At 36.4% G+C, this 22,590-nt stretch overlaps 1 protein-coding gene across 1 annotated transcript in view; it reads right to left on the reverse strand.

Annotated features, from left to right (window-relative positions):
• The window catches only part of NCAM2 (neural cell adhesion molecule 2), a 113,403-nt gene that overhangs the window by 81,247 nt on the left and 9,566 nt on the right, over positions 1-22,590 (reverse strand). The window contains exons 6-8 of the mRNA XM_009995441.1: positions 20,958-21,075; positions 16,981-17,141; positions 13,259-13,404 (exon numbers count right to left, since the gene is read on the reverse strand). Of these exons, the coding sequence (XP_009993743.1) occupies positions 13,259-13,404; positions 16,981-17,141; positions 20,958-21,075 (425 nt within the window). The remainder of the gene's footprint in view (positions 1-13,258; positions 13,405-16,980; positions 17,142-20,957; positions 21,076-22,590) is intronic.

The following is a 22,590-nucleotide window of genomic DNA, read 5'->3' on the forward strand; positions in this document are numbered from 1 at the left end:
TTAAGATTGTTTCTTATTGAACAGCAAATACACAATTTCAAACAGGGGTAGCACCCACTAGAACCTTATAATCCTTAGTAAAATCTTTGTGAGGATTATTTGCCTCCTGCACTATGCACACGTCTGGCACCATAACACAATAAAAACAGAAAGAGGAACAGACAGTACATACGAAGGGAACACAAAGTACACTGCACATACAAAATACATAATATGATGTTTTCTGCTAGATGAATAAGTACATGTGATTTTATTTCTTAGTATTAATAAAGTATACAAAAAATAGACCAAAAAATTATCTAGACAGCCAGAACAGTCTCTGTGGTTCAGTAATAATGTTTTCTGCTCATTCACTTAATTACTCCATATCTCTGTGGAGCAGTTACCTTTTTACCACATTTTGGAAATCACAATAAAACCTTAAGAAATAAAAATATTTTTAATCATCAATGTTAATTGGAGAATTTCACAGAATTCATATATACAAGAGTTTTCAGGGGGGCTTCGGTGGTTTTTTTTCCCCCCACAACATCATTACCAGCATAAAGCTAAAACACAAGTGACAAATCTTCAGCAGAGATTTTGATATTGTTTTATTCAGGTCCATCTGACTTTGTCACTTTATCCACATTAAAGCACATTTCCTAAATTAAGAGTTTAATATGTCACAGAAAAAAACACCTTCTATTTTGGATACTCAGTCATTGTCAACGAACATAAAATTATTCTATGCAGGTCTCCAAGTAAAAATATCCATAATGACAATGCTGAAGCATAAAAAAGTGTTTTCTGAAAAAACAAACAAACAAGCAAAAAACCCAGGAAAAAAAACAACAACAAAACAACACAAAACCATCAAACAAGAAAACCCCACCAAAAAACCCCCAATCAAACAAAAATAACCCAAACCAAAACTAACAGGTGAGAACTGCATTTGCAATATTCTTACTCAGGATATGAAGCTTAAACAAAATTAATCCTACACTAATAATAAAATGCCATATATGGTACATTTCTACCCAACTTCTTCTCTCATGCTCTTCCCCAGCTTCTCACATAATTTGTAGTTCCACACCTGTGAATAATCCCAGAGTCTTGACTGCCTGACCAGATTGGTCAATGCACAGCTCCAAAACCATGTTCCAGAGCTTCCAAGGCAGTACCAGAATGATGATAACTGCGTATTTCAAGGTTTCCACATGCAGAGGAGATACGAAGTTTTCAGAGTATGATGGCTAGAGACAATAGGTATGTGATGAGATAAGTATAGCCCCAAAGAGACAAGAACAGCTTCTAGGACAGAATAACCTATTCAATTACCATAGAAGTGTTCAATCTTCACAATTACATTGACATTCTAATAAAAAAAAGTCTAATTTCTCAGACAGGGAGAATTAGTTGATTATGACGCTCAGAAATTGTCACTCTTTTTCAATTGTAGAAAGCTGTTCTTGAGAAGAGGTTGATGGTGTGATTAGTCGTTGAGCATGATTTATGGACCATTTCTCCAACTCTCACTAAGGAACTGTATCACCAAATGAGATGAAGTTGTATGGCTGCCAAAACATGTGTTTTGAGTTGGCAGAAAGCAAGAGTGGAAGGTGGGAAGAGATGCAGAAACTGGCGGCTTGTTTGTAGCTGGATTTTGGTAATGTTACTTGGATGGTTAGAGAAGCTGTGACTTTGTGTTGATTATCTTCCCTCCCACAGAGTTTACTGTTTGGCTGGCAAAGTACTCGTTCAATCTTTAAAGTCCAAGCACAAGATTGCAAGCAAAAAATTCCTAAATTTAAAATCTAGACAAGTTAAAAGACCTTTAATTATTTTTCTTCTAATGCTTAAAGCTTATTTGTGATCAAAGTGCCACTACCGTCCATAGTTACACCACTGCAGGTCAGGTTTGCCTGTTATAAATTTACCAAATATGTCTACTGACACCTCATGTAATTTAGTGCTATTTTGGACTTGCTTGCATGTGCTAACAACAGAAGAGATGAAGAAACAGTGGCTTAGAATTGAGTGTTTTTTCTTTTGGAAAACATGGTGCAACATACTTAAAAATAGTAAATGTGAAAATATAAAACGAGTAAAAACTACAGGACTTTTCATGTTCCTTCAAAGGAGTTGCTGTAGATGTACATGGTAGAAGATCCTCAAATTGATGAGGAAGTTTGGGAAGGATGGGAAAAAACTAAACAACTTTGTCTAACATTATACCTAGTTCTTCCTTCTTATCAAACTGTCAAAAATTGCCAACTCATTACATTTTCTTGTCATGTTCTAAATACAATTTACTGAATGTTCAAGGAGAAAACAGATACTGATTGACAGAATCATCTTTGGAATTGAAAGAATAAAAATTTTTTTTTAGACAGCTTTTCTGACATTGGCTTGTGTCGTTATCCACAGCAGCGAATACCTTCTGATCACATACTTCAGGCTGACTTCTCTTACACATGAGATTCAAGTGGGTCATAATTGCTTATGAAATTGTTCCTTGAAGCAGCATGAAAGACATGGACTTCTGCAACCTGATGTGCTGATACTGAATGGTGATAAAATTTAGAAGTCTATTAAATGTAAGTGACCAGCAATTCCTAGTCTGAAAATCTACCTTTGATGATGAGAAAGGGCTGTTAGTCACAACAGCCATCATCGTGTAGAAGCTGATGGAAGCTCCCTTCTGGATTATGGATGGTATATTCACAATATTTCCCATTCTCTTCAGGTAAATGTATTCTATCCATGCACCTGTTGGAGACAGCAGAAAATGCCAGAGTATTGCTACGTGCATGTCTTAACATCCAGTGAATCAGAATAACGCTACAGCAGTGTCTTGGACTTCAGTGAATTTTTTATAGGAGACCTTGTGATCCTTTAGAACTGCAGCTCATTAAATACATATGTTAGCATGATGCAAATTCCTGAATTTGTTAGGAATATGTTTTTCCACGAGAAAGACATTATTGAAGAATCTATTTTTTTGTAGATCTACAGCCTAACACCAGGGAAGTCACAAAAAATTAGTCTTCAAGAAAAAAGAAATTGTTGTTTTGATTTTCTGTTCATCTGCAGACATAGTAGTCACTTCTAAAGAATTCAGATTGGACATAGTAGTGGGTTCAATGCAAGATGTTAACAGAATGTATAATCTCAGGAAAGCTTCCTGTAACTTTTAGAAATTAAGAACAGATATTTGATTGATTCATGTTGGTATTTCTTTCAAACCTAAGTTATGTAATGAGATTACATGGGATATCCAATACACCAAAACCACTTATTAAGACATGAAATATGAACTTCTTTGTGATCTCTTTTGACTTAGAAAAGAGTATGAAAGAAAAATAATAGAGAGAAAATATGATCAGCCATTCACGATTCCTTCCACTCAAGATGAAAATAACAGGAAAGTAATGGTTGGTGATTATTAATGGTAAAAATATTAACATCATATTTAAAATTATTGTAGAGGAAAACAAGCATTAATGTTGGCCAAAAAATGACAAAAACAAAAAATCAATGTTTATAACAGTAATATTAACACTGGAATAATTACATGCCCTTTGCATTACAAATTCTGATTCACCCGTGAATAGTGTATTATATTCTCTTCCTAAGAATTCTGCTGATCTAAATCTACTCCAATACTGTTATTATAACATTAACATAGGTGACTCAGATGGGCACAGAACAGCAAAATTCTCAGGAGTAAGATAACTAAGTCTAGGATTCTTTAATATATTAAATATTGACCTCACATAAAACATCCACTCAAAAGAATGATTTCACCATAAAATAATGTTTCATTTCAGACAATCAAATCTTACTGTAATTTGATTCTTTGGATAAATTGGAATGAAACATGGGTGATCATATCCCAGCTTTGTAAATCTTTAAAAAGGTTGCAAATTGGAGTCACCACATCTTCCTGAAAAAGATGAGTAAGGGAAAACCCTAGCATAGGCATATGACTCTGAACATGTATCAGTGGGGCATCTAGGACTGCTCAGACTTAAAATACTGTGACTTGCTAGAATTTATTCTCCAGTGATTATTACTCAATCTCTGTGCATTTGAACAAGAGTAATTACTGTTAATTATTTGTAGCATCAATAGCAACAAGTATGGTTATTCTGACCAGGAACTTCAATCTGGTCCTGTTTCTGTTTGGGTCAATTAAAATCTGCATTAGATATTACTTCAGCTGTAGAAATAAATAGTACAGTGGAACTATACCACTGTACTACATCAAACTGCCCATAGGGAGTTAAGTTACAAAAGTGAGAAAGAACAAGGAATCATCAAGCACTAGGATCCCAGCTCTCCTTCAGGCAGGGATTATAACCCAGTAAATATGATTATTTTATTACTAGCTGATACTCTACACTCTTCCAGTGCAGGGTCTTAGGACTTGCCAGGGGACCTTACAAGCTGTAGCTGTAAATTTTTTTATCTATTTGTCTACCTTTAATTAATTAATCTATTAATTTATTTATTTTTAAGAGAAGCAGCACTGCCAATCTCAGGAATATAGCTATGAAAAGAAAACTAGCAAGTTTTTGTGTAATAAATTTAAGTGCAATTCCCCCTGTATTCTTCAGGTAACTTAGATTAAAGTGTAGATATAATTAAAATTGGACTAGGAGTAATTGTTTGCTTTATTTTGTTTAAATTTATAAAACCTTAGATGGACCAATAAAAAAAATATTGGATAAATACAGGCTTTATATATCTCTTGCTTACAAAACTCTATTGTAAGAATATAAAATAATTTTTAAAATTACAACTATTCCAAGAATCTTGAACGGAGCTTAATGCATTTGTATGAACATTAATTTCATTTTCTTAGAATTCAGGTTAAAACCATGATGCAGCTTTAGTTGCAGGAATAACTGATGTGGAGTTATGCAGTTATTTACTACAGAGCAGCACAACGTGATTTCTTCTGGGGAAAACAAAAAGAAAAGATCACAGTTTGAGTTTTTCCTACTGGTTTGTTCAGTAGTTGTATGCAGCTTGGGATCCTTTCTAGCTTTATGTCTATTTATGTATATTTTATCAAAATCACTCTGGCTAGACAGCAGATAGGAACACAGTGTAAAAAGCTGTGATGAGGTGGAGCCCTACAGGAGGATATATAAGCAACAAGGCTTCCTTTGGGGAAGGAAAGGCAACAGAATAATCAGAATTGCATAACTTGAGTCATGAGGAGCAGGGGAACTGTCTGAAGGAGGACACAGATCTACATCTAACGGGTAACAAGCTCCAGTAATTACGTAGGGCTTTTTGCAACTGAAGAAATAACAGGAATTTTTTGCAGTACCAAGGAAAATGGAGAAAAGTAGCTACCCTGGATATATCTGAAAGAACACATTTTCAAGTTATTTTGCTTGTTATCCAATGGAGTGTATTTACTTTTCTACGTTTATTTTTATGTATAGATATAGATTACACAATGAACATATCAGTCAAATTGGATGGAAGCTATTATAGAGAAATGTGCAACTGCGAGTTTGAAACAAATTGGAAAGCAGAGACTTGCAACATGGCAGCCCAAAATCCCGTATGTCATTCTGCTAGGGTAAGAATCAACGAGAAACAAAACCCTAGAACCTATCTATAACTTAGCTTCAGGTGGCTTACAGAATTTCCTACACAACTGCACAAGCTAGGAAACTCAAGGAGTATATATTATTAAATTAAATTATTAGACGTTATGCATAGCACATCTGTAACAAACACGTGGATAAATTAACCACAGCTAAAAAAAAAAAAAAAAAAAAAAAAAAAACAACCAACCCCTTGTTTGTGCGGGAAAAAACACAAAAAAAAAAAAAAAAAAAAAAAAAAAAAAAAAAATCAGTCACAGCTCATGTATGCTGGAAAATTGTGAGAGGACAGGGAGCCTGGAGGAAAGTAGTCAGTTTCTGAGTGAGAAGACAGAAAAAAAAAGACAGAAAAAATCCTGTAAGAAACAACTCTGCAGACACAAGGTTGGAGAATGAAGAGGGGAGGAGGTGCTCCAGGCACAGAAGCACAGATTCCCCTGCAGCCTGTAGAAAAGACCATGTTGAAGCAGGTTATCCCCTTGCAACCAATGGAAGTCCACGGTGGACTGGATATCCATACTGCAGCCCACAGAAGACCCCACACCACAGCAGATGGACATGCCCCAAAGAAAGCTGCAGACCATGGTAATCCCACTCTGAAGTAGGCTCCTGGCAGGACCCGTGCCCTGTGGGGAACCCACACTGGAGCAGTGCATTTATGAAGGACTGTATCCTGTGGAAAGACACAAGCTGGAGCAGTTCTTGAAGAACTACAGCCTGTGGGAAGGACCCATACTGAAGGAGAGGAGACTGTGAACAGCAAATGGCTTCTTGGTTGGCTGCTGATAGGTATATGAGCTTGCTTTCTCTTTTGTACTGCTAGTACCTTCCAATGTTTTATCCAATAAACAAAGTTAGAGATAAAATTGCCAAGAAATTTTCTAAGGGTGTCTCATGATCAAAAAACCCCTATGTTATTTAATATTTTGGCATTTGCTACGAGATGACTGGTGCATTTATTATTTATTTATTAGTTAATCACACAGAATTTAGATAATTTGTTTAATAAAACAAAAAATAACTGAAAAATAGAACACAGACCACTTGCTTTCATCCTGATTTTGCCACATGTCTAAATACTTTCTCCTAATAGACAAGGGTATTCAAACTGCCTTTCACATCAGGAAAACTGCTGACAGGTTTTGATAGCACAAAATACACTTTATCAGGATTCCACTGCTGATTTCCAATGAGTTTCCATGGTACATGGAAAATGTAATATTTCCAAAGTCTCTGGAGAATGTCCTGTAGTACATCACTGAACACTACCAAATTACTCCAGTCTATAAGCTGAGGCTGTATCGCTTAATGTATCATCAGATGCAGGATATTTGTTTCAGCAGACAAGTAACAGCTATTTGAAAGTTATTAAACCATCAGCAGATAATGCAACTGATACTTAGGCAGAAGCTCATTAAATGATCTTTTGTGTAGTGGAAGGAATGGGTGAATATTCAAGTCCAAGCTGCACTCATATTATAGGAAATGTTGGTCCATAAAAAGTTCCCTAGTAATTTCAGTCTTTGTTAGTGTAACAGACAGAATATCATCACTGATGACTAGATGGAAAAAAAAATACTAATATTGGAAGGGAAGAAAAATGCCCTTTGCAAGGCTGTATGTCTTTATTTCAGCCAGTAAATGCAGCACCACAACCCACAGAATGTATACAAAAAATATTTATTTGGTGCATAGGTAGTACATAAGCAAATGGATTAACTGTGAGAACATTTTAAAGTTTGAAATATACATTAGGTAGAAATAGGCATATCCATTTACAGAATAGTTAAATCTTTGTATTAAATTTAAGGTTAGGTCTCTTGTTAAACAATTGCTTACATTAGTGATGTTCTTAAATAAACATCCTTCTTAAATAAACATCTCTGGGTTGCTTAAGCTTTTAATACAGAAAATATATTAAAATTTACATTTTCTTGGATTTCTATCATCTTTAAAGAATGAACAATTCTAACCCTGCTTACTTAATTCTGTTCCAGTAGAAAGTGACTTTAAACTTTTACTGAAAGGGAAAAAAATCAGAAATGAGAGAATTCTGAGCTAGTGTAATAACAATATAGCCATCTGCACAACATGAGCACATATATGGATGTGTGTATCTAAAAGCCATTTGGGTTTGCTCTAGGTAACAAAGCATTTAATTTCTCTCCTAGAAGAGGAACAAACCTGAAGTGCTCTCTGGATGTGTAGCTAAGATTTAGTATTGAGTTGTCAATATAATCACCAACTAAGCCTGTATTTGGGAACAGACTATGGTACATCAAAATAATTTCTGGCTTCAGTTTTGACTTCATTCACATATCACTGCAGATACTGTTATCTAGAGGAGCATGTGGAACTCAGATGAGAGATTGGGCTACTTAAGGAATGTGAAATACCCACATGGGCTTGCAGCTTTCCTACTGTAATGCTTCCTCAGCTTACACAGGAAAGCCGCTCGTTTTTTCTAGCTGCTTACAATCTTACACCTCCCAAACCTTCCTACTAAAATACTATCCCCTCCTAAAACTGCACCCTCTACTTTTAGCTTTTTCTGGTTAACTGAAGACTTTGTCCCAACTCCATATTAGTGCAGCTGAACATCCCATAGAGAAGACAAAGGAGATTCAATACATATTTCTACAGATCAGATGACTGGTGAGAGTACACTATTCGGTGTTTATAAGTGCTCCATATTTTGCATATGTCAGAGGGTATAAATATGAATATTCACAACACCACTGATTACCTAACATTTAATGCCGACCTCCTGCTATCTACTCACTCTCAAGTCCATTTATTTATTTTCTTTTTTCAGTCACAATATTCTTACTCTTCTACTTAACATGTGAAGCCCACTCGAACTCACTTTGGGGTTAAAACAAAATAAAAAAAAAAATCTTTTATGTCTGATTCAATTGTTTGCAGAGTGTTTCAATAGCAAATGCAATTGCAGCTGGCTACATAAATTCTTCTGGCCTGAAGGGTTGTGCTTATATTACAACATCAAAAATGTTCTGTGATATTGTAAGTAGAAGCTGGTAACACAACAAGTAGGTAAAACAAGATATAACTATAATTATATACATAACAACTCAGAAGAAAGGAGGAAGTCTAATGTCACCCACCATCTACAAAAAGGGCTTCAATGAGGATGCAGGAAATTATAGGCCTTACATTATTGTTATAGACTTTATTACCTGGAGCACTTATGGACTCAATCCTCCAGGGACTATCACAAGTTATCTAAGCCCCCTAACGACACCAAACTGAGTGGGGAAGTTGACACTTTAGAAGGAAGAGCCACCCTGCAGAAAGACCTGGATAGTCTGGAAGAGTGGGCTTACAAGAACCTCTTGAAGTTGAACAAGGACAAGTGTAAGGCCTTGCACCTGAGAAAACATAATCCAGGAGTGCAGGACAGGCTGGGATCTGCCTGGTTGGGGAGCACCTCTGTGGAAAGGGATTGGGGGTCTTGGCGAACAAAGAGCTCAACATGAGTCAACTGTGTGCTGCAATGGCAAAGAAAGCCAACAGGATGCTGGGTTGCATCAACAAAGGCATCCCCAACAGAGATAAAGAAGTTTTCCTCCCACTCTATGCAGCACTTGTCAGGCCACACCTGGAACACTGTGTTCAGTTCTGGTCCCCCGCTATACAAAAAAGGGTGCTGACAGGCTGGAGAGGGTCCAGAGGAAGAGCTATGATGATGATGATGATGACCAAGGGCCTGGGAAGCCTGCTGTATGAGGAAAGACTGCGAGAGCTGAATTTGTTCCGCCTGGACAAAAGAAGGCTCATGAGAGACCTCATCACCATGTGTCAATATTTTGAAAGGCATCTACCAAGAAGATGGAGACTGCCTTTTGATAAGGAGTCATGTGGAAAAGATGAGGGGTAAAGGGTATAAGTTAATCCTGGGGAGACTCCAATTAGACACAAGAGGAAATTCTTTCACAGTGAGAATAACCAGCCATTGGAATAATCTCCCCAAGGAAGCAGTGGATTCCCCAACACTGGACATCTTTGAGATTTGGCTGGACAGGGTGCTGGGCCATCTTGCCTAGAATGTGCTTTTGCCAAGAAAAGTTGGACCACATGATTCTTGAGGTCCCTAATGACTTAGTATTGTTTGATTCTGTTAATTTTCTTCCCTAAGGAAAGGAGTCTCGCCCCTTACATTTTTCCAACTTTTCAAACAACAGTTCGTAAGACTCATTTACAAAGACCAGGATTAGTGTATCTCAGAACAAGAAAGATAACTCCTTGAATCAATTAAAATACCCTAGCTACATCTATGTTTCCTCCTTTTGGGTGATTCATTTCAAAAAGACCTGATCCTTGATGAACAAGAACATAACAGAGCTCTCATTATTATTTGGAAAGAAAGGCAACACAGCCAACAGTGGAATGCTGCTTCTTTTGGTGCAGTGACAATATCCTATACAGAGAGAGAAAAAACTTTCAGATTGTTTTTATTAACATTTTTATTAGCTGAAGTAGAGTTCACAGGCTTGGGAGAAAGGGAGAGTTTACCTTTCAAAGAAAAAGACAGAACAAACCTCAAATTCTATAACTTTGCCTATTGCTTGATTCATGAAAAATGTGAGATTAGTCTACAAGCTCCAAATAGTTGCAATTTGCATGCTAATATAAAAATTCAAACTTGGAAAATAATTTAATTAATGGTCTAAGCTCTGCAATATTTAGAAACAAGAACCCAGGAAATGTCACAGGGACACACGGATTATTACTGCAATAGTAAGCAGATGGAAGGAAGCTAAAGTAAGAGGCATTATCAAAACTGAGTATCAGATACTGGGCTGTGACCTCTCTACACTGACTTCTTTCATTTGTTTTACATGTTTAGATCAAAAATTCTTCAAGGTAGAGTGTCTCTTTGGACACATGCTGCATACAGTGCAGCTACTGTCTCATATCAAGTCGCAACTGTTATTGCAATTAGTATTCCAGAACAGGTCTTGAATGGTAATTACAAACAACATTGGTCAGCTTTCATATTTCTGCTAGAATTAGATGCTAGGAAAGCAGAGTATGAAACACTGCACTCACACATAGTGCCAGGAATATTTGGCATTTTTGTATCGGAGACTCAGTATATGCTGCTCTTCAGAGATTTATGTAGACATGTATGTGTACGTAAAAAAAAAATAAAAATATTTATATGTGATTACAGCAAACCAAATCAAATCACTATTCTTCCCTCTTTTCTACAAAAATGAACTAATCTCCTGGCTCCTCTTTTTAGTGGGAAAGGGCCAGACCTGCTCAATTCACAGAGGTCTGCAGGAACAGATAATTTAGAATCACAGCCAAAGGGGGCATGGCCAGCTTGGCATGTTAGTGAAAGGACATGCATTGCTAGGGAAATGGGGACTAGAAGCACAGAGGCAGAGTACATGCACAAAACAGAGAGTTTTGGCTTAACACTTCAACAGCAGATGAAGTTCTGGTCTTGGACTAAACCTCCATTTCCATTTTCAGAGCTTTAAGGATGAGCCAAACAATTTCTGTAATGCATAATCATTCATTTACTCAGGCTTACCAGCTCTCATGTATTTAGGGGTTATAAAGCCATTACAGAAGTCATCTAATGTGCCTCTATGAAAAACTTTTCATTTAAACTTTCAAGAGAGGTTGGAAGAAGGGGGTAGATCCTTTAAATTCACATTTTCAATGAAAGAGGGACCACACACTGTGTGGTAGATTGTTCCAAAGGCTAATGGATAAAAGGAGAGAGGAAAAAGCTTCTTTGCTTCTCCTTTGAACTCACTTGGCTTCAACTTCAAAATTGCACACTTCTGATGTACTGAAAATCCTCTACCAAAGCTATATTTTCCTAAGAGATAATTATAGACCTCTTACTCATTAATATTATCTTCTTTAAGCCCAGCAGGGTTATTTATTTGATCTATGCCTTTGGTGCATATTTTCCAGTCTTTTGGACACAATAATTTCAAAACTCAGAAGAGCCTATATCCTGGTTATAAGATCTATCATTTCAAAGAAAATATTTTTAATTCATGCAGTAAAAGAATTATCTCACATTCAGCCTTATTCCTCATCCACATGTAGTATGCTTGCATTTTAGCAAAACAAGAATAACCTGATTGACGAGCTACTTACTAAAAGTAATAAAAGTATTCAATAAATCAAACCAGCACTTTCTGTGTTTCTTAATTATCATCATGTTAATACAATAGTTAGAGCAGTTCTTCCACCTCCTACAGAAAAAAAAAGCCTGTCCTAAATATAATCTAAACTCAAATGATTTCAAACTGGCAAAATTTCAAAAGATTAATTAACTGAATGTAGATAATATTTTTATGTCTGGTAACTGGAGTGCACTTGAAAAGACATCACATATAAGTAATAATTTCATTTGAAGACTATGTTGCAATGCCTCTCTCCATTTTCTTCAATTCACCTTTCCCTTTTTTTGTGTGTACAGAACATTGTTGTATTATTCAACAATCATTTAATAATTTAATCACTGCCAGTTTTTTTTCCCTATTTGCCTAATTTGGTAGGAAAGTACAAGCCAAGGCTTTGGCACTCTAGAGCTGGAGGACCACAGGGCAAATGCAGCAGAATGTTTTATAGCTCAAGAACATATACAGTGTTTCAGAACACTTATTCAATATCCAGCAAAAACTCTCCCATGAGCAATAGACATAGACTTCTTTCACTGGCAAGAAACAATGGAAACCACATAACTGTCTATATTCTAATTCTTTTATCTACCACAAACAGTATATCAACACACTAGTAGAAACCAAATCTAGGTTTTAATTTGCTTGTCAGTGTTATTCAGTTGAATCACAGTTGAGAAAACGCTACAGTCACTCATCTAGACAGTTTAATAATCTGCATTTTGAATTAAGAATATAATCCTGTCCAATATAAGCACAGGATAAATTTCAGGTTTCATCTGCACCAACGCTTTTTAGCATATTCCTGCAATTTCCTTTCATATTCAGTTTCTGATATTACGAAGTTATTTTAGGAACATTCGAAAAACAAATGAAATTCTACATTTATAACCTTTGAACCAAGTATAATCTTTGTGGGTCAGAAAGAGCTGCATGGTTGAGAATCAGATTACTCCTTACCTTTTGTTTTCACCTTTCCATCTAATTAGAGCTCTTGTTCCCACAGTTACTGACTTTCTTCATTGTTGCACTGTAATCTTTGTCTATTCAATTTACTTTTCTAATAAAACATGAAAATCTTATAACAAAGTGGGAAAGTAGTTATATATATGGCTCTGTTTGTGAGGAAAAATATCACAAAAATAAAAAATAGGAAAAAAACCCAACTCAAGTGGGAAACAAAGAACTCAAAAATATTAGTATTTTTTTATTACAGATTTCTATAACATCCACTTCATTTTGAGAAATGCTGGACAGAGTCTAAATATAGTCAAGAAAGGCTGTGGGCAAGCCATTATGATTACGACAAAACTGAAACCCTTAGTAGGGCTTATGTGTAAAAATTGAGGCCTAATGAGCAATTCCTTCCAACTCCAGAGGAATATAGAATTAATCTATCTCTGAAATAGTTTTTGGCATACAAAAAAATTAGTCAGACAATACACATTCAGATATTTTAGACACTAAAGGCTGACTTACCTTGTCACCTTCAGAGAAAGTTATTCCATCAATGGCCCTTTTCCAAGTAATCTCTGGGATGGGTTCTCCTTCTGCTTCACAGATGAGAGTGGCTTTCCCATTCTCAAACGATGTTTCATTTTTAAGTTGTATTATTTGAGGCTGTACTGTAAAAAATACACATACATTACTCCTCCTTCACAAAGAATACCATGTCAAAATGTTTTAAATGGTTTTGTTAAGGCACATTAATGTTTTAGGGTTAACCAAATGTTTCATGCTACCATGTACCAGAGCAATTGAGTATTCTGATAAGTTGTGCAACAACCATTTATGTATGCCTGATGATCTGGACTCCTGGCTCAGCATGGCTGACATTCCCAGGGCTGCCTGCTCCCTTGCTGGGTTAGTGTGGGATAGGTTCTGACTGATGAGGCCTCTGCCCTGGTGTCTATGTTCATATGCTTTGCTCCTGACTCACTGCCCTTCAGGGACCTCTGAGCTCTCGCTACTCTCCAGCACTTCAAGAATAAAGCAAAGATTCAACAATTGTATGATGATCTTGCATCTGAGCAGGAATAACCTTGTGCATCAGTGCATGATGGATGCTGACTTGTTGGAAAGCAGCTCTAAAGACAGAGCCTGAGGGAGTTCTGGTGAATAAGAAGTTGGCGATGAACCAGCAATTCACCCTTGAGTAGAGAAGACTCCAAGGATCTTAGCCATGTGTAAAAATACCGGATAGATGCAAGTACAGATAGAGCCAGAATCTTCTCAGTGGTGCTTGGTGACAGGACAAGAGACAATGAGCACAAATTGAAACACAGAAAGAGGAAAAACTTCTTAATGAGAGTGACTAAAAAAAAAATTGCCCAGAAGGCTGTGGAGTCTTCATCCTTGAAGACATTAAAAACCCAGCTTGACATGGTGCTGAGACACCTTCTCTGGTTGACCCTGCTCTGAGTAGAGGGTTGGTATAGATGGTCTCCAGAGATGCCTTCCTGCCTTAGGAATTCTTTGGTTCTATGATAATGTATGTTTGTCTTAACATAAAAATTATTGAGGACAAAATAAATAATTATTAATATTCTTGGAGTTTAATCTTTAGCAATATCTAACTGCTTTACACATTTTACTGAACTTAACAAAATGCCCTGTTAATAAACATCTTGTAGTGGTATTATCACTGTTAAGAACAGAAGACTCCTCTGACAGAAAAGCTATTCATTCTTACTTACCAAGTAAATTGGTGGCAAGACAAATTTAAAAGATTCCAGATATTGTTAGCAGTCTTCAAATCCTTCCATGTTATAGACACAAGGAGACAGCAACTACAGTTCCAAATCTATACTTTACCTTGTCAGGTTATTTACATATACAATAGAATTTCTCATTATATGTGAACGCTTTCATTTAGAGGACTTATCTGTACAATATCATGAAAGAATTCTCTTGTAGAACTAGGAATATATCGTGGTTTGGGCCCAACACAACAACAAAGAACCAGCCTGTGGCCGCTCACTCAAGCCCCCCCCCCACACACACACACTCTGGGATGAGGAGGACAAAGCTCATGGGTTGAGACAAAGGACAAGGAGGGCTCTTCACCAATTAAGGTCCTGGGAAAAACAGACTCAACCTAGGGAAAAAGAATAATCTCATACTAATCAAACACACAGGACACAGACAACACACAAAGAACAGGGTTTCTATATGTTACCCCACCCCTCCCTTCTTCCCAGGACCAAATCACTTTGTTCCCAGTTTCTCTCCCTCCTTCCCCCCAGCAGCACAGGGGGACAGGGGATGGGGTTTGGAGTCAGTTCACAGGCTGGTGGTTCCTGCTGCTCCTTCCTCCTCAGCAAGAAGGATTCCTTACAGCCATTCCCTGCTTCCCCACGGGGTCCCTCCCATGGCAGAGAGTCCTCCAGGAACCTCTCCTTCATGAGTCCTTCCCACGAGGTCCGGAGCTGCTCCAGCCCGGGCTTCCCACAGAGTCAGGGGCTCCTTCGGGAACAGCCACCTCCCCTGGCACCGGGGTCTTCCAAAGCTGCCTAATCAGAGTCCATTGGCAGCAAATCCTCTGGCCACAGAATCCGGGTCCCTGGCCAAGTTCACCCCTCCTGGCACCTTCAGGGAATGTTCCACCACGTTACCCCACGAGTGCAGGGGCACAGCTGCCATCTCGCCATGGACCGCAGGGAAACTTCTGCTTGGGCACCTTCTTCCCCTTCTTCCTCACCAACCACCAACCCCTCCCTCCTTCCCCTGCACAGCTCTTCTCCTTTAAGTGCTCCTCTGCTCAGGTGTTGTATCAGTTCTTTCGTATGTTAATCACTGAGGTGCATCTATTGTCCCTCTAATGGCTCCTTGGCTGGGTTTGGAGCAGGGGGAGCTTCTCAGCTTCCTACAGGAGCCACTCCTGGTGCCCTTTCCCCGCTACCAAAAAACCCACCAAACCAAACCAGAACAGTATATAATATTACTCTCTTCCATAGCACTAAAATATCTTCATAAAAATGTTTTGCTCCTATAGATTCACTCATATATAACGATTAATAAGCTACCTCAATCATCAAATATATCTACCTGACAGTAATCACTAGGAACAATTTTGTTTCTTAATTGACAAGGCCATTCTCAAACTGAATTTGTATTTGCTTGCCATATTCTAGCAAAAAAAGAAACAAATTAAAATACAGGTTCTTGGAATGTAAATCCAAGAAGCCTACATGTCTTTGCTGATTTGCCAAAAAAAAATAATAATTAATTGTATTAGAATGTACTTAAAATTTTGTTAACTGAATTACCTGACTGAAATTAAAGATGTCTTGAATACAGAAAGAAATTATGCTTAAATTTCATTAAAATTATTTTCTTTGGAAGGTAAGGAGTTGCTTATTATAAGACATGTATTTTAAAATTATTAACAATGTGATGCTGCCAAATAAAAAAGAAGCATTTACTGGTTGAAAAGTTCTCTTTCTGCAGAGAAGATTGGTGTTAAGCTGTCTAACACATCCTAAAGAAACAACTTTCTTTCAGACTTGTTCCTTGGTCTCTTCTGAATTTGTCTCAGAAAAGGGCTAAGTTGTTACTGGTTGCTTACAACCAATGAATACTACTGTCATCACTGCAGAAATCAGTTCTATATAAAAGAGAGAATCATGAGCACAGACTGAATGGTAGAGCATAGAAAGACAAATAAGAGTTTTCATGTTATTACTTTTATCCTTTGAAACTCAGATCAGACAACATTTTTGTGATCACATCTGCAATCATGTACTTTGACAATTCAAAATCAAGAAAGAAAAACAAATTTTAAAAAGTCAGGAACACCTCTACGTGGTGTTTTCTTATTTTAAAAAAAGTGCTTCTTAGCAGTTGAAATAATCAGGTCTATCCCATTTCATAAACTTCCCCTCTTTCTCCTCTTGGTTTTCTTGTAAGCAGCTGATTTTCAAAGTAAAACCAGAGTTAATTAACAGCTTAACACTCCATTGTACTGTATCTGAATAATGGAATAAGCAAATGCTAAAAACAGCCTTTCCAGTCTTAAATTTAGGTATAAAGGTTAAAGTAGCCACCAGGAAGGAAAAGATTGTAAAAGCATACAGAGTGTGCATATTGCATCAGTACACACATTGCCAGAATACTGTTCCCCTGAAAATTGTGAATTATGACCTCAGTTCCCTATTGTTTACATTTTACAGGAAGAATGGAACAGATTATGCAGTACTTACCAAAAACTTGAAGGAATGTCTGTCTTTTATCACTTCCAGCTTTGTTTTTAGCATTACAGATATAAGGTCCTGCATCAATAATTTTTATATCTCTTATTGTTAGTTCTGTATTTCTGCCTCTTAGCATGTATTTTTCATTTTCTTCAATGACTTTACCATTCCTACAGAAATAAAAATTTTGTATGATCAACCAGCAGGTTCCAAAGTCTGAAATATTGTGTTATGGAAAAATTACTATGTTAAAATGATCTTTGAGAGAAGAGAGTGCTATTATGCTATCCCCAAAAATGAATTAACTCCTATGGCATAAATTTGGTGTATATATTGAAAGGAGTTAATTTTAGCATAACAAAAATTGTTTTCCATGATCACAGTGTTTTTTCAAAAGAAAGTGCACGTTCTAGACACAAGCAAAGCATTCTGGACTGCATGTTGACGTTCAATACCCCAGCTTCAGAATTTTGTTGTCAGGTTCTGATATACATACATATTAAAAATACTACAATATCTTTATTTTTAGATGTTCAGTATTGACTTTATTTTAGAAAAATGCTTGTGAATTTCACATATTGCTTACACTCAAGGAAGGACAGAAGGAAATTGCTTGGACACATACACACTTGTATGCGAGAAACATTTAAATGCATATTTTCAAAGTGTAACCGTTGCAGTTCACATTAGTAACAAGTGCCAACTTATAAAAATATTTTAAATTACTTACACATAGAGTCTATTGGCACACAAAGAACCCTTCCAAATTGCTTCCTCTCAGTTCTTGTTGGCTAGCCACAACTTAGTAAACAGGCATGTTGCCAAATGTTATAATGAGTTCTGACCAGATGGCACAGAAATAATAAAACCTGTGAACAATTCTGAGGGCTGATCAAAGCTGACCAGTCCATTTCAGGACCTTGGCATACACTTATCAAAACAGCTTTTTTTTTCAAGAGTGTAAACCTAAATTTTTAAATTTATTGTCATTATGCCTCGTTTCCTGTAGACTTCTTTTGTTCTTATTTCTACAGTTGATGATTGCACAGAAGTAAGAAAGTTCATAAAAATTGCCTGATTTTCATAGGCATTGATAATCCTGCTGACAAAGTCAATTTATTGAAAACAAATTATTTTAAAAATTAAACCAATAAGCATAACTGAAATATTCTATTCTATATGCCCAGTTTAGGACATGTAGTTTTATTCCAAGATCTGAGCAACAATGATTTCCACTTTCCTTCTGCTCACATAATGCTGATACCTACATAAATTTTGTATTTTCTAAAATAATGTTTTCCCTAAAAGCAAAAATACTGCTTCTTACTTGGGAACATTAATACTCATCAATAGGATTTCCTTTGAATCCAAATAGGTTGTGTTTTAGTAACATTTTTTGTAAATAACCCCAGTTCACGTATCTGACCCCTTTAAGACACCGTTGTGATAGTCCTTCATCCGCTTTCTGTAGTAAATAATAGAAATTGTTTTGCAAAACAGAAAAGGTCTAACTTTCCACAAAGGTGGTTTCACAAAAAAAAAAAATAAAATAATGATTTCTGCTAGGAGAGAAATCTATATTCAAGGTCAGAAGTAGCTTCCAAATGCCTGTTATCACAAACATCACCTGTATCTATGACAGTTTCTAAGCAGAAATGAGATTATGAGCATTTCCCTGAACTCCCTAGGAAATAAGAAAGATTCAGACTGATGCTGATGTTGGAGAACAGGAAAACATGAATAACACATTAAAAGAGGATTATTTATTTTGTCAGATACTTCTAAGTCTGTCAGTAAAGATAAGGGGATTGATCCAGCTGAACTTACTAGTGTAAATTATCTCCATAGATGCAAACTATCATTGTGTCTTCAACAGGACTGTTCATGTGAGTAAAGATTTCCAGGACGTGACCTGTACAATTGGATTTTTGTCTTTCAGTCCTGGCTAATTTAATTATATTAGAGTGGTGCACCTCTGAAGGTTATGATTTACACTAATGTAATATCAGCTTCAATAGAGATATCAGTCAAGTGGTGAAAGAATTATATTCTCTTGGTCCACTAAACATCAACAAAGTATGCATGCATATTAAATAGAGCAGCAAGTAAACCTTGCTGACCTTGCTTCTTGACTAGGTATTTCAAAATTACTAATTCTTAAGTCAACTAAATAATTTCTTGAGAAATCTTGACACATTAGTTCAGATGCCTCCATTTTAAATTGACAATCACTGTCAACACTTGGAAATAAAAAAGGTCAACATAAACAGTTAAAAGTTTTACCACATTAGGTACTGTCTGAAAGATTTTAAAGCTTGAAACTATTATTTTGTCCAGCATCTGGCTTACAGTAAACAAAGAGGGATATATATGCCACCTCAATATTACTGTTACTTGATTTTAAAAATAAAGCCATTTTTCATGCCCTACCTGAAACTGACCTGCTAAATCTACTCACTGTAAACTGAAAAGGAAACAAGAGAAAAGAGAATCAAGAGAATTTCTTTAATTGACTAAAATATTAGTGGATTGTAAAGAAGATAAAACTACAGAATGATGGATCCAAATTATGCATGCCTTGCTAAAGAAACTTCAATTGAGAGAATGAGAGAGGTGTAGATGTCACTGCACATTTTAAAAGGCAACTAAGACACAATACTGAACTGCATATAAAAGGGGCCCATAGTCTTGATGAACCATATATATGCATATGTATATATGTATATGTATATATATATGTATGTATGTACTTTCTAATCGATATAATGAAAATCCCTCCAGGAGAATGGAGTAGAAATCATAGAATCAGAATCATAGATTGTATTGGGTTGCAAGGGACCTATAAAGCTTATCTAGTTGAACCCCCTTACAATACGCAGGGATATCTCACACTAGAACAGATTGCTCAGAGTCCCATGAAGCCTGACCTTGAATGTCTCCAGGGATGGAGTCCCCACCACCTCTCTAGGCGACCTGTTCCAGTGAACCACCACCCTCATATTAAAGAAATTCTTCCCAATGTCCAACCTAAATGTACCCTTCTCTAGCTTAAAAACAATACCCCTTGTTCCATCATTACATGCCCTAGTGAACAGGTCTTCCCCAGCCTTCTTATAGGCGCCTTTCAGGTATTGGAAGGTTGTATAAGGCCCACTCAGAGTCTTCTGTTCTTCAGGCTGAACAACCCAAACTCCCTCAGCCTGTCTTCGTAAGTGAGGTGCTCCAGCTCTCTGATAATTTTTGTTGCCACACTCCAAAAGGTCCACATCCTTCTTGTGTTGGGGACTCTAGAGCTGGATGCAGTACTCCAGGTGCGGTCTCACCAGGGCAGGACAGAGAGGCAGAATCACCTCTCTCGATTTGCTGGCCAAACTTATTTGAATGCAGCCCAGGACGCAGTTGGCCTTCTAGGCTGCAAATCCACATTGGTGGCTCATGTCCAGTTTTTCATCCACTAGTAGCCCTAGCTCTTTCTCTACAGAGCTGTTCTGTAGTATGTCTTCCCCCAGCCTGTCTTCATATCTCTGGTTGCTCCAGCCAGGAGAGTTTGGATTAGAATCCATTTTTAAAGATGAGGAAAACATTATCTTTGTTATAAGTATTGCAGATGTGTATTGGATATTTATCATAGCATAACTGTGTATGTTTTTACCTAATGCATTAATGTCCATGGGAGATTTTTCCTTGTATTGTTTTTGAGATATGGACTCATTGGTTCAGCTTTATTTGTTTTACTCTAAATATGGAGAAACCATGTCAGTACGGTAACTCAGTTACTTTTTACATTTATCTCATTTGCTCTTAACCTGAGTGTAATCAAATTTGTATGAGTCCATTCACTTATTAATGTCTAATCTCTCTTTAGAAGTTAGAAAAGAAATGGACAGCAGATGCTCTTAAAATTCAGAAAAGAAATTAAGCCTAATGGACTATGATAAAAATTGTGACACATTGTACTCTACAGTACAGACCTCAACTCAACTTACCTATACCAACTGATTTCAGGTGGAGGTGATCCAGCAGCTCTGCAGAAAAAAGTTATTGCCTCTCCTCGATCTGCAGTGGCATTAAAGGATTTCTGTAGCAGGGTAATTGCAGGGGGAACTGAAAACACAAAAAACCCACATTAACTCATATTACTTCGTGCAACTTAAAGCACAGGATAGGATCCTAATTTTGGAATTAATGGTTACACTTAGAGATAAAGTTAAAATATGAATCACTGCTATCAGTATTACTTTATTTTTCTTAAATACAAACATTTTTATACTATCAGAACATTTATAACCTTTTTTTTCCCTAGAATAAATTTTTTAAGTCTATTTCCAGCAGTTCTTCAATTTCCTTACAGAGTACTTTAAAGTGACTGAGGTTATACCTAGCATTTATAAACCACCAGAGAGCTAAGTTTGGCACTAATTTAACTGCCTAAAATGAAAATGTATCTTTAGTCTTCTTTCTCTTTCATCCAATTATAAAGCTGACATACATTTATGTACTGATGTCAAACAGGTGTCAGTATGTAGTAATCTTGATTATGCATATTTAATAATTTTTACTGAACTCCTGCATATTTCCTGGCCAGGATTATCACTAGCTTCAAAAGGTGAAATACATATAGAACCCAAGTGATACAATTTATTTTTTGAAATTGTTTTCCAAAATTTGTAATTGTGTTCTCAGAGACACTCAGGCTGATATTAAATATCTCTGTACATACAGTAATTCTAAGGCAGATGTCCTAAATCTGTTTTCATTAACTGTCAAACATCAAATAAATAAAAAAAATAATAAAAAACTATTCCATCAAATTGGAAGGAAGAGGATATGTTGAAAACAAGGAATGTTCAAGAAAGCAAGAGGAAAGGGAAAATAAGATCAGTTTCAGAAAATATGACTTCACTAGCAAGAACATCCTGTGATCAGAGTGACCCAGAGTTATAATTTTTAACTTTAACTTACACTAGAGGAAAGGAGAAAAAGGCAATCCCACTGAATTTGCTTTTGGCTTACCAATGCAATTCCACAGGTTTTTCTCACTGTTGAGAATCAACTTCTGCTGTTTTGCAACAAATATTCTAGCTTTAATATTCTGCTTAAGAAACCTTCCCAGCTTCTGAACCTTAAATATATTAAATGTTTTTTTAAAAAATGTACCATTATCATCAATGATCAGCAAGTAAATGTTGTAATGCACTTTGCACACTTTTGTAACCTATGCTAAAATTTAAGTGTTTCACAGATCACTTGTTTTGTATGTGAAACTGCATGGGCCATTACTCAGTGTACAAAATCCTTCTGGTGTACAACACCTTCCATTAGAAGGTCACTTAGAAAACCTTATATACATTTTTAGACATTTACAGTGCATTCTAATATTTAGAACTGAAAACATACTCAGTAACATGAAGGGATTAAAAAATTCTTGCCAGCAGCAGCAGCTTCTTCACTGCTTATAAGAAAGTGCAGTTTTCCAAGACATATTGCAAGACTTATTTTATTTTCAAAAGTAAAATTTTATTTTTCTCCTCATTTGATCTGGGAAGAGATCTGTTTATCTTTGATTCTGTTCTTGTAGGTACATAGGATTGAACCAAAGTGTGAAATTAAATGAGGAAA

This window comes from Chaetura pelagica, unplaced genomic scaffold, assembly GCF_000747805.2.
Source record: "Chaetura pelagica isolate M959 unplaced genomic scaffold, ChaPel_1.0 scaffold23, whole genome shotgun sequence".
NCBI lineage: Eukaryota > Metazoa > Chordata > Aves > Apodiformes > Apodidae > Chaetura > Chaetura pelagica.